The 12,950-nt window shown below is 39.6% G+C and overlaps 1 protein-coding gene across 4 annotated transcripts in view; it reads left to right on the forward strand.

Moving 5' to 3' along the window:
* Positions 1–12,950, forward strand: part of ccdc18 (coiled-coil domain containing 18) — a 156,777-nt gene that overhangs the window by 67,596 nt on the left and 76,231 nt on the right. For all 4 annotated transcript variants that reach the window (XR_011357961.1, XR_011357960.1, XM_069939270.1 and 1 more), the window contains exons 12-13: positions 3,005–3,115; positions 4,404–4,535. Coding sequence is in view for 2 of the 4 variants with exons in the window: in XM_069939270.1 (XP_069795371.1) it covers positions 3,005–3,115; positions 4,404–4,535 (243 nt within the window). In the remaining 2 variants the exon portion in view is untranslated. The remainder of the gene's footprint in view (positions 1–3,004; positions 3,116–4,403; positions 4,536–12,950) is intronic.

A 12,950-nucleotide genomic window follows, 5' to 3' on the forward strand; every position in this document is an offset into this window, starting at 1 on the left:
ACATTTACTCTGTCGCCACCTTCAGGAGTCCGGGCTAACTGTGAACCTTGCCAAGTGCAAATTCAGGCAGTCTGTCGAGTTCTTGGGACATCAGACCAGTAGCCAGGGTGTCGTTCCTTTGCCTAGCAAGGTGGAGGTCATCCTCAAATTCGAGAGGCCCAATACCATCAAAGGACTCCAGGAATTTGTGGGGATGGTCAATTGGTCAATTTCTATCATCGCTTTCTATCCTCTGCTGCTCATATTATGAAACCTCTCTTTGACATGGCTCCAGCTATGCCTAAGAACTCGAGTGGGGAAAGGAGACCGGTAGCATTCCAGCAGACCAAAGATGCCCTAGCAAAGACAACATTGCTGGTCCGTCCACAAATGGATGTACCAACTGCCTTGACGATGGATATGTCTGATGCGGCAGTAGGCTGGATCTTGGAACAGTACGCCAATGGACCATAGAAGCCTCTAGCATTTTTTAGAAGGCACCTCTGCCCTCTGGAAACAAAATACAGCAAATTTGATAGGGAACTGCTGGCGCTGTACCTAGCAGTCAGACCCTTCCACTATTTTTTGAAAGGCAGGGACTTCACTTTTTTTACTGACCACAAACTGCTATCATTCGCCTTCAAGAAGGCATCAGATCCCTGGTCAGCCTGCCAGCAATGCCACCTATCTTGTGTATCCAAGTTTAAATTCAGAATTAAATATTTCTCTGGTAAGATTGATGTGGTGGCTGATGCCCTGTCCCAGTCCTCTGTTAAAGCAATATGTGCCCTCTCTCCAGGTGTAGGGCACATAGCACTCGCCAAAGCTCAGCTCCAGGAAGACAAACCCCCAGCTTATAGAACCGCTATCACAAACATGCAATTCAAGGATGTAGCCTTTGGGCCGCAAGGTACCACTCTCCAATGCAACGTTTCCACAGGTCAGCCTCACCCTATTGTCCCTGCTGTGTGGAGATGTTGCATTTTCAATGCCATTCACGGACTGTCCCACCCCTCCATTCGAATGATGGTCTGCCTGATGGCCAACAAGTTTTTATGGCATGGACTCAAAATGCAGTCATGTACTGGCCAAAGACGGCTAGTCTGCAAAAGTTCAAAGGCGCACAAAGGCACTGCTTCAGCCTTTCCAGCCACCGCAGTACAGATTCAACCATGTGCACATCGAAATTGTCGGCCCGCTTCTGGTGTCACGAGGATCTAGGTACTTGTTAACATTCATCGACAGATTCAATAGGTGGCTGGAGGCAGTCCTATGGAGGCAGTCGACCGATTCATACACCAGTGCTTTTATTTCTGCCTGGATATCTTGGTTTGGCCTACCCACATACATCACCTCCGACAGAGGGCCACATTTTACTCTGCACTTTGGGATGTTTTGTCATGACTGCTGGGAATGCAGCTTCACCGCACGACAGCCAACCACCTGCAGTCAAATGGCCTGGTGGAGTGGTTCCATAGGCACATGAAGGCTGCCCTGGGAATAAGAACAGCAACCAAAGAGGATCTGAACTCCTCATCAGCTGAGTTGATATATGGAGCCCTGATCATTGTACCTGGAGAGTTCGTGCCTGCAGCGCACAAACAGGAGGTGCCACCAACTGAAGTCTTCGGCAAACCGCAGGAGCAGCTTTGAAAATTGGCCCCGTTTCCCACGTCAAGACATGGAACAATGACACCCTTCATCCAAAAGGAAGTCCGGGACTGAGTTTGTGTTTGTGCGCAGCGGTCAGTGCACAATGGCCACCCTTACAGAGGCCTTATGAGGGCCCCTTCAGAGTGCTACGAAACAATTGTACAACTTTTGTACTGGACATTGGGGAGCATCCAGAGACATTTACGATTGACCGGCTAAAGCCCGTTCATCTTGACCTTGATTGGCCCTTGCCACGACCTCCAATGCGAAGGCATGGACAACCGCCCAAGAACAGTGGCACCAGAGGTTTAGCTTCCTATCGCCGATTCTGGGGGGAAGGGGTGGGGGAAGGGTTCTATAGCGGCTCACCGGAGGCTTAATAGAACCGGCTCGGGAGGTTCTGAGTGACATCATGATGTCACAATGCAATGAGTAAAGGACTTTTACTGAGCTTCAACTCGACTACGTTTGATCATTTTCTTGTTCTTCCTTTTGCACTTCGACACAGTTGCTACAGTTCCATTTTCTTCTCAATTTCACAGCTGTTGATACTTTTTTGGAAAGAGTGGCAATTGTACATTCTGGAAGCACATGACAAAGAGAATTTTATTTATCCATCCATGGATTCAGAAGCCTGTGGAATAAGTTATTTAGTCAAATAGATTTCCTGTGCTTTATCACTGGACTGGAGTTTCTTTTAATTGTGGACCAACTTAGTCAGCTTTCATTCTCCAAGGTGAAGGTGATTGAGGGATGACAAAGAGGTGCAGCAAGTAGAGTTTGCTGCTTCGACTTGAGAAACCTGGGTTCAATTCTAACATTTGGTGTTCCCCATCTGCAGTTTTCGTGTTCCTCCTGTGACCATGTGAATTTACTCTGGGTTTTGTTGATCATGTGTGTAATATGGAGAAAATTTTAGGATAAGTTTAGGATTCGTGTAAATTGTGCTTGATGGTCAGTGTGGTCGAGGTGGGTCATTGTGTTGCTTGACCCTGGACACTGAAGCTCTGCAAACCTATCCTTTTCAGCTTATAACAATATAATTAAAAGGTACTGTAGTCATTTAACTTTGTGCTCCTGGCTTAAGACTGTTGTCATTTGTGGATGCTTATTGAAAATTTGATAATACATGTATATGATACTCTGTCCAGCAAAAATAAGTATCAGAATATTGCATACAGCAGTGTGTGTATTTTAGGGCTTACTAAAAACATTAAATTGGTTCAATGGGTATTCAGGGATGTCCTGTTTTTAATAGAGAGAAAAAGGTTAATAATAGGATGCAAATTTAAAAAAGGTTTTCTAAATATTTTATAATTAACAATGATTACCAAAGGATATTTTAATATACCCAAATGCATATGTTTGACAGCTAAGAAAAAACAAGTCACAGCTTTTCACCATGGAAAAACAGTTGGAGGAAAAAACTATTGCCTACTCGACCAACGCAGCAAAAGTCGTTGAATGCGAACAGGAAATTGAGGTAAAATTGTGATTTCAGTGAAATAAATTTTGAATTGCACTAACTTGAATTTTTAAACATTTTTTCAGGAATTGAGTTAAATGCTGGGATTAATTCCCAGGAAGATGTCATCATTTAAAAAAATCTGATGTGAAGACCAAATTATAATAATTTCTGCAAGATCGAAAAAACATGACCAGCTAATGGAACGTTTGAAGGTTGAACTATTCTGCCTGGTGATACTATCACCCAAAAACACTTTGCATATAATGACTTAAATTTGCCTTGAGATAATGAAATGTACTTTGAATTATAACATTCCAGTATATGTTTTTGTTTTGCCAAGTAAGTCCTTCATCAATTACACATTCTTCAAAGACAGTTATATGGCTGAGATCACTGCAGTAGTGTGAACAATAGAGAAATGCAATGAAACTCCTAGTATCTGGCACCTACCCTTGGTAACATGCCGGATAAATGAGTTTTCTGGTTGCTTGAGACTCATTCTCACGATGCCTAACTAATACACCTGCATCAAGAGTAAAAAGTAAAAAAGACAAAAGTACTTACACTGAACAAATTTCACTCGCATGAATATATAAACTTTCAAGCATTTTACTTTATTTTCAGTCACTGTCTTTGAAAACATTTAACCGTCGCTGCACCTGCTGGTTCCTTCCCCTCCAAGCAGTTGCCCGAAAGATGACCAATAACATTAAAGTTAATTAACACCCCCTCCCCAAGTTTACAGGTAAAGCCTTACTAATATACTTAATATCTCATGAAGATTTATGAAGTAGGGATAAGGAGATACTTTAAGAGAGTCAATGGCGAATGGCCCCTACCAGCTCTTCATGCTGGGTGACGCCATTGCTGTTTCACACAATTTTATTCAAACAATTACTACGTGCAAAGCACGACCAAAACACTCCGCTGGCTGAATATTTGCTTCCATCTTCACCAAAGATTTATGTGTTATTTCAGAGAACATTTAAAATTTCAAACATTTACATTTTTATTTTTAAAATTTATATATTTTACTTTTTGCCAGTTGCTTAAATTCTGGATAACAGGGGTTTTACTGTATTTACTTAAGAATTATTATCCTTGGCAATCTAAAGAAACACATATGTAGATCATGAATGGAAATTTCTGCACTGCCGTGTTGTTACTCCTCCATTTACCATGAGTTGTATGTGAACAGTTCAAAGAATAATGTTTTCTTTGTAGAGAAAAATACACAGAGGGGCATTGAAAGATATTTTTCCACAATGGTTTAATTCTCCCTTCTGTTTTCCATAAATATTAGGAAAAAAATAAAGAAATTATCAACTTAGAAACATTACTGGAAGAGCAACAACAAAAAAATATTGCTGCTTGTGAACTGACCAAGAAGATACAGACAGAACAATGTGAAGAACTGGAAAAGCAGATAGAAATTGTAAGGTTTCGTTTCATTGAACCTGTTCATTTGATGACTATTGTCAGGCAGTTAGCGATTTAAGAAGCTTGCAGGTCTTGAACTTGGAATTTTTACAATTAATGCATTTTTTGGGTGGGGTAACAATGGGCTGCACTCATTAAAGAAAGTTTGGGGAACCAATTTTTCAGGTCAAATTTGGGGGCTTTTACATGGATACTACTTTTGACCGCAGTAAATACCTGCGTTATTCAAGGCGTTGGGAGCTCAGATGGCTGGACTGTGTGATAAGTTCATATTCAGGGTGACAGGAGTTCAAATAGGCTGGTGGTTGGGGCGTTGGGAGCTCGGATGGGCAGGCGGGTAGTTGGGGCCAAATATAGAGGATCGACTTTTATGCGAGATATACAGAAATTTTGTGATTTTTGGCCCAAAAAGGGGGTCAACTTTTACACAAGGTCGACTATTACATAAGAATATTGGTATTTTTTATGTTGGAGAAACTAAACCTTTGAAGCTCCTGTTGCTATTAGTTAAAAAAAAAGCCAATGAAATTGCTGGTAATTGAGTCAGCAGTTGTATGCACACCATCATTTTCATCAGTGGATCCTCTAATACTTACAGCATAGTTTAAACAGGCACAAATTTTGTTTTGCCCAACAACTCCAGATGGAAATCCACTAGAATATTAATCGATAATTATTCATACAATGTGATCTGATTAAGTAAAATAAATATAGTGTAGTGTGCAGCAAAACAAGCACCGCAAAATGTCTGGATCGAAAGAGAAGGTCCCTGACACCATCTTTGCTGCGGCTGGCCCGCTGACTGCGCGTGACAAGCGGGGCCAGTTTGCTGCTACACCACACAACCACACACCCCACCCCCCAAAAGAACTGGCACTGGTGGTCTCATGATGCGCCGAGGGTGAGTTTTGCTGCCACGGTGGCCGGCCCCTACCAGTAGAGGGACTTTTACTGGTTCTGACAAGTCCAGATGGGCTGATTTCAGGTGGTCTAGTGTGAACAGTTCCTCATTGCCCCTGATGCAGAGTGTAAAGGTGGCTGCATTCCTTTGGAGCACCTTGTAGGTCCCTCAAAGGGACAATAGAGGGGTGTCTGTATCGGCCCTTTGAACGAACACATAGGCGCAGGAGGTAAAGCCTGCAGGGTAGTATTGTGGCTGACAGTATTGCAATGGTGGCGGTGGTTCGAGCGAGCCCAGTTTGTCTCTTAGTCTTTCCAGTAGAATGGTGGTGTTGGTGTCTTGACCTGGTGCTGAAGAGAGGAATTGGCCTAGGACTGCAAGGGTCTTGCCAGAGATTAGCTCAGCTGAGGAGGCTTTGAGATCATTCTTAGGTGTTGTGCGTATCCCAAGGAGGACCCAGGGTAGTTCATCTACCCAGTTTGGCCTCTCAAGCCATGTGATCAGTGCTGACTTCAGGTGGCGATGGAAACGTTCGACTAGCACATTGGACTGAGAGTGATAGGCCTTGTGTGTGTCTCAAGCGATGTCAGGGGAATGACACTTACCTCTGTCCCCGTGTCCACGAGGATCCTGCGACCCAAGATCCTGTCCCAGATGTGGAGTAAGCTGTTCGGTCAGCCAACCGCCATGGCTATTAACGGCAGCTGGCTATGTCATTTCCCAGAAACGAGCATGACTGGCAGCATCTATGTGCTCCTGTGCCCCATTGTTGATGGTAGAAGCTCGTGCCTTTCAGGTCTTGGGCGGGGGGTGCTGTTCAAACGTTGGGCTAACCTTGGGTGGTGGCCTGGTAACATGGTTGACTGTGTCTATGGGCTCATGCTTGGAGCAATGGAGAATGTCTGCTCTTGCCACGACCCTACATGAGTTGCTGAAATCCACATCGGCCAGTAAGAGCCTAATGCCTTTGGGCATTTGCTCGAGGAACACCTGCTCAAACATGAGGCCTTCTGCCAGGGTGAGCATCTCATCCACGAGGGTGGATGGAGCCCTATCCAAGTGAAGTAACCTGGCGGCCCTCTTGCATTGTGTGAGTCTGTACGTGTTAATGAGGAGGTTTTTTAAGAGTCAAATATTTACCTTCCTTTGGTGGCGCCTAAATGAGGTCGTAGACCCATGAAGCAGCTTCCTGGTTGAGTGAGTTGACGACAGAGAAAGTGTTTGATCTGGAACTGGGCCTCCGCTTGGGCAAACCAAGTGTGGGGCCTGTTGGTAGAGAAGGTCGGCAGCTTAAACACAACGGTGCCTAAGACTGTGGGGTTCATTATGCAGAGTCTTCAGAACGTGGAGACTGTCAGGGTCAGCAGTGTAATGTGTTGTGCATGAGCACAGCGAAAAGACTGAGACAACAGTCTGTGAGCTCGTTTAGCATAACTGATTTACTTTGAAGTCCGTGCTGTAGCCTTTAAGGCTGTCCTCGGTCAGATGCAGCAAAACAATTTCATGTGCTTTTCTCCTTTCAGATATTGGCCCTTGACACAGCACGTTTTCATTTCAGACCACCTTTGTGTTGTTCTTTTCCATTGGCAAAGTTCTTGCATTGAAATTATTTTCCATTCTGTTTCATTTCTCCAGCAGTACTTAAACTTCCAAAATTTCAAAACAAAATTCACTCTGTTGATTCTTCAGTTTTTTTTTGTATTTGCATGTTTGTATATAGCACTCCTTGCTGGATATTCTAGGAATAAGTTTTTGATTTTTCATGAAGTTTTTACAGTGCCAACAAACACACAGCTTTTTAAAGGCAAAATGCAGGAAATATTCTGCAGGTCCAAGAAGAGGCTACTTTTTAAAAATATTTGATTAAAAAAAATCCATACATGCAGTAATCAAAATTCATATAATTATACAGGTTCCAAAAGAAACAAATTAAAATTACATACATGATGGTATTCACCCCTACCCCAAAACCCCAACATCCCCCCCCAACCCACCCTTTCTCAGAACAGTTAATATAAAAGAAATAATATAGCTAGAGAGGAAAAAAGACATTTTTAGGACTGCACAGAGAAATTTCGCCTAACACATATATTACAATTCAGAGGAGAATCTTGCAGGTCTAGAAGCATAGAGAGAACATTGTTACAAATTAAATCCTAATATTTGGGTGTACGGGCACCAAATTTGCAAAAACATAGCATATTTATTTCTCAAGCTATATGTAATTTTTTCCAAAGGAATACAATTTTAAATTTCTGCATGCTATCTTGGCATACCTAAAGATTTCTAAGTGACTGCAATAAAACAAAGGGATTTAGGAATTTTGGTATATAATTACCTGAAAGTAGAGTCACATGTAGATAGAGTGATGAATACAGAAATTGAATACAGAAATTGCGATGTCATGTTGAAGTTGTATAAGGCATTGGTGAGGCCAAATTAATATTGTGTGCAGTTTTGTTCGCCAAATGATGGGTTGATAAATAGAATAGAGAGAGAGAGAGAGTGCAAAGGAGATTTTTAAGATTGAGCAGGCTGGGACTTTATTCCCTGGAGCATAGACGATTGAGGAGTGATTTGACAGAGGTAATTAAAATTATGAGGGGGACAGATAGAGTCAATGTGGACAGGTTGTTTTCATTGAGAGTGGGGGAGATTCAAACAAGAGGACATGGATTGAGTTTGAAGGGGAAAAGTTTAGGGGAAACATGAGGGGGAAATTTCTATACTCAAAGGGTGGTGGGAGTGTGGAATGAGCTTCCGGCCAAAATGGTGGATACGGGTTCGATTTTAATATTTAAGGAAAAGTTGGATAGATATATGGACAAAAGAGGTATGGAAGGATATGGGCTGGGTGAGAATCAATGGGACTAGGTGGGAGAAGATCTTCAGCATGGACTAGAAGAGCCGAACTGGCCTGTTTCTGTGCTGTAATTGTTATATGGTTATATTTCCTCGCCATCACTAACACTAATTTAACAAATTTCAATTGGTATATTGATAGTTTTAATCAATGTTTCCTAATAAAAATAAATGCAGACTTTGAAGAAAAAAAATTCTGTAACTTGTTCTAAAAAATATCATAAATCTGCCCAAAAGGGCCTTGCATTAGGATATGATCAAGTTAAATGCAAGAAATTTCCTACATCTTCACCCGAACTAAAGCATTGATCTGATTTCAATCTATTCAATTTCTGTGGTGTAAGATCTAACTAATGTAAAAGAAATTATATTGAACTAATCTATATCTTGCGTTAATAGTATTGGTCATACAATCCCTACATAAATCTGCCCATATTTGCTCATCAATTACAATATTCACTTCTGTCTGGACTAATGAGCTTCTCGTTTGGGAGATCCTACTTGTAATAAAGAATATGTCATAGAAGTACATTTTTTAACAATTCCTCTCCTAATAAGTTCTACTTCAGGTCAACTTGACAACACAATAGTTGGTCCTAACATATCTCTTAGATATGCTCTTAATTGAAAAAAGCAATAAAAGGTGTTATGAGTTATGCCATATTTATTTCTCAATTGCTCAAATCACATTAATTGACGCCTTTCATAACATTCTTCAACATTTATAATTCCCTTACAAAACCAAATATTCAAAAATTGATTATCCTTTGAAAAATATATGAGGATTTTGAATCAAATGCATTTTAGGTGAAAAAAATCTGTCTTATACCAATCTCATTATTTCTTTTATTCCAAATATTGATCAGATGTTTCAATAATGGTGTATCCTTATCACCAATCATCAATTTCGGTTTCCACTTGTATACAAATTCTTCTGCTTTTCTCTCTCCAATTTTATTCAATTCCACATTAACCCATGCCAATTTCTAGCTTTTGAAAAAAGAAGCAAAAAATATAATTTGCGCCACTCGATAATAAGTGTTAAAATTAAGAAGCTGGAGACCTCCCAATTCATATTTCCATGTTAACTTCTCTATAAAAACTCTTGACATTTTACCTTTCAAGAGGAATTTCCTTATATATTTATTCAAATCTTGAAAAAAAATTTGAGGTACTAAAATAGATAATTTTTGGAAAATATATTGTATTCTTGGGAATATATTAATCTTAATACAGTTGACGTTTCCCACTAATGTTATATGTAAATTAATCCATGTCTAAAAATCATCAATCTTTAAGTAATGGTAAATAATTCAATTTATATAAATTTTTCAAATTATTATCTGTACATATACCTAAGTATTTAAAACCCTCTTTTGGCTATTTAAACTGAGTATCCCTTTGACATTGAGTATAATCACCTTCCATAAATGACATAATTTCACTTTTATTCCAATTTATTTTATAACCCAAAACCTTGCCATATTCTTCCCATTGGACATATAATTTATATAAAGATGTCTCTGGCTAAGAAATTATATTAAAACATCATCTGCAAATAAACTAATTTTATGATCTTCTTTACTTACCCTAAATCCCTTAATTTCAAAGTCTCTCCAAATTCCTTGGGTAAGCGGTTCTAGAGCTATAATAAACAAAGCTGGAGACAAAGGGCATCCTTATCTACTTGATCTTGCTAGTTGAAATGGTGCAGATACTTGTCCATTAGTTACTACTATAACTCTAGGATTATTATACTATGCCCTAATTCGATTTACAAAATTCACACCAAATCCAAATTTCTCCAACACTTTAAGCAAAAAAAAATCCCATTCCAATCTATTGAATGCCTTTTCTACATCTAAGGCCACTGCAACAGTTAAATTACCTCTTTTTTGCACTAAATGAATTATACTGAATAATCTAGCTACATTCTCTGATGACTGTCTCTTTTTTACAAAACCTGCCTGATTCATATTTCTTAATTTAGGCAGCAGTTTATTCATTCTATTTTCCAAAATTTTCACAACCATTTAATAATCTGAATTTAATAATGAAATAGATCTTCAAGATAAAGGTTTAATGGGATCTATCTTTTTTGGGGAATCACTGTAATCCATCCTTTCCTGGAAATTTATTGCTATGCAATGAACTCATGGCTTCCCAAACCTCTATCTCAGTAAAAGGAATATTCAGTTCCGTTTGCTCTTCCAAACTTACTCTAGGCAATATTATCTGTGATAAATAACTATATTTTATTTTCATCTTTTAAAGATTCGGAACTATATAATTTTCAAATAAATAAATGAATCATTTAAATTTTTTTCTATTTTTCAATATTTTATTAAAAATTTTTAAACCAATACATTTCAATTAATAATGAATTTTATATATATATATATATATATATATTCATATTCTTTGGCTTGGCTTCACGGACGAAGATTTACGGAGGGGTAATGTCCACGTCAGCTGCAGGCTCGTTTGTGGCTGACAAGTCCGATGCGGGACAGGCAGACACGGTTGCATATATATAAAAATAAATAAATAAATAAATAAATAGATATAAAAACGAAAATGCATGTGATATATAAACCTAATCCCTCCCTCCCCACCACCCCTCCCTCCTAAATACCCCTAAGAAAGAAGAAAAAGAAATGATCAAAAAGATATATAAATTCCAATCAACTGCTGTGAAACCGAGAATCAACACCAGGATGAGCTATTGAGAGCTTAAATTTTCATGTTGTAGATGCTCCATATTTTCAGAAAAAGTGATATTTAATCACGTAAACTGTTATTTCTTTCAAGGGGAATACAAGATCTCATTTCAATATGTAGTCTTTGCATCCTGTTACGAGCCCAGAGGACCCCAAAACCCAGCAGCAATAGATATTCACCAAGGCAAATGGTTACTTAAACAAAAGTTGCTTTTAATTATCTTTAAAAATGAAATCAAGATCAAACATTTATCTTATTACTATTAACGTAACTAATCTAACTTAACCCCTTCTAATTATAAGTGCATGTGTATGTAATGTGTACATAAGTTTAAAAAATGTTCTTTGATTCACAATCCAATCTCACTTCCCACTCCTCCAAGTTTACCGGTATCAGGCAATTCTTATACTGTGCACAGAATTTAACATTTATAAAGTTCACCAGGCTTTGGTGCTTGAAAGGTCAATGGTTACCACTCAGGAAGGTTCTTGTTGGTTTTCAGAGTGAGATTTGTTGTTCGCTGGACACCATCTGATCCCTTTGATCAACCACGTCAATGTCTTTCCGAAGAAACTTGCCCCATCAGGGTTTTCCAGACCGTGAGATAGAAGAACACCGTTTGGCCTGTCAAATCTGCTCTACCTTTCCAACACAAACTGATGTATTCTGCCACTCAGTCCAACTCCCTGCTTCTCCCATAACCTTTTGATATGCCTGTCTATTCAGATACCTATCAATCTATACCTGTAAGGGTTAAAAGTAAAATATATATTTTACAATCTGAAATAAAACTGCAACTTTTCCCACATTCCTTTCTGTTCCATTGCTTGGAAACATCTAGTTTCAAGGTCAAAGGCAGTATGATGGGTGAGAGTACGACTGGGTGGTAATCATTGAGGCAGGACACAGACAACTTGTTCGGCATGAGGACAATGATGGCGGATTTGAGGCATGTTGGGACCAAGGTGCTTTTCCGGGAGATGTTAAAGATGTCAGTGAACACATCTGCTAGCTGAGCCGCACATCCCGTTAGCACTCAGCAGCTTTCCGCGGGTTGACCTTGCCTTGCTCATTCACGACGGCCATTGCAAGTCACAGCACCTGATCGTTTGGAGGAAGGGTGATCTTTTTTGCCACAACATTGTTTTTCTTCTCAAAATGCGTGTAGTTGTTCAGTTCATCTGGGAGGGAGGCATCACCAGCACAGGCAGATGGTGTGGTCTTGATGTCTTCAATGCCCTTCCACATGCATTGTGCGTCCTTGCTAACCAGGAATTGGCTGTGAATGTGCAGGGCATGTGCAAGTATTGCTTCTCTGATGGCTTTAGACAGCCAAGACAATGGATTCACATTGGTTGTAGAGCAAATTTTTCTTGGAGGAACTTCTATTTAGCTTCTGGGGAATTCAACCACATAGGTTGACTATCCTGTGGAAAGATCTACAAACGCACAAGAAAGTAGAGGGAAGGTCTGCATTGCCATTGGTAGAACTCAGCCATTATTTCTTTGTATTTGCCTCTTTTATTAAGAACTTCTTGTGGGTAATCTTCCATGAAGTGAATAGCAGCTCCTTTTGAGCTTCACAGATAACTCCCTCTTTGGTCTGAAAATAATGAAAATGTTATAACTGGTCGTGGTCTCTCTTCGAGAGATGGTTTTTGTTTCAATGCACAGTGTGCTCAGTCAAAGGTCGGGGGATTCTTCAAAATCTCCTTAAATATCTCTCCCTGCATGTTGGAAAAAAGTTCCAGTAGAATGTGTGAATCCAGGTTTTCTGGCAGACCAAAGATTCTCAAATTCAATCTTCGATTCCTGCTTTCCAAATCAATATATTTTTGTCTGTATTTCTCCAACAATGCAATAACTTGCTTTAAATTCTTGTTAATTTCTTTGAAATTGTTACTATGTACATCAGATACTTTTTCC

Source organism: Narcine bancroftii, chromosome 5 (assembly GCF_036971445.1).
Source record: "Narcine bancroftii isolate sNarBan1 chromosome 5, sNarBan1.hap1, whole genome shotgun sequence".
NCBI lineage: Eukaryota > Metazoa > Chordata > Chondrichthyes > Torpediniformes > Narcinidae > Narcine > Narcine bancroftii.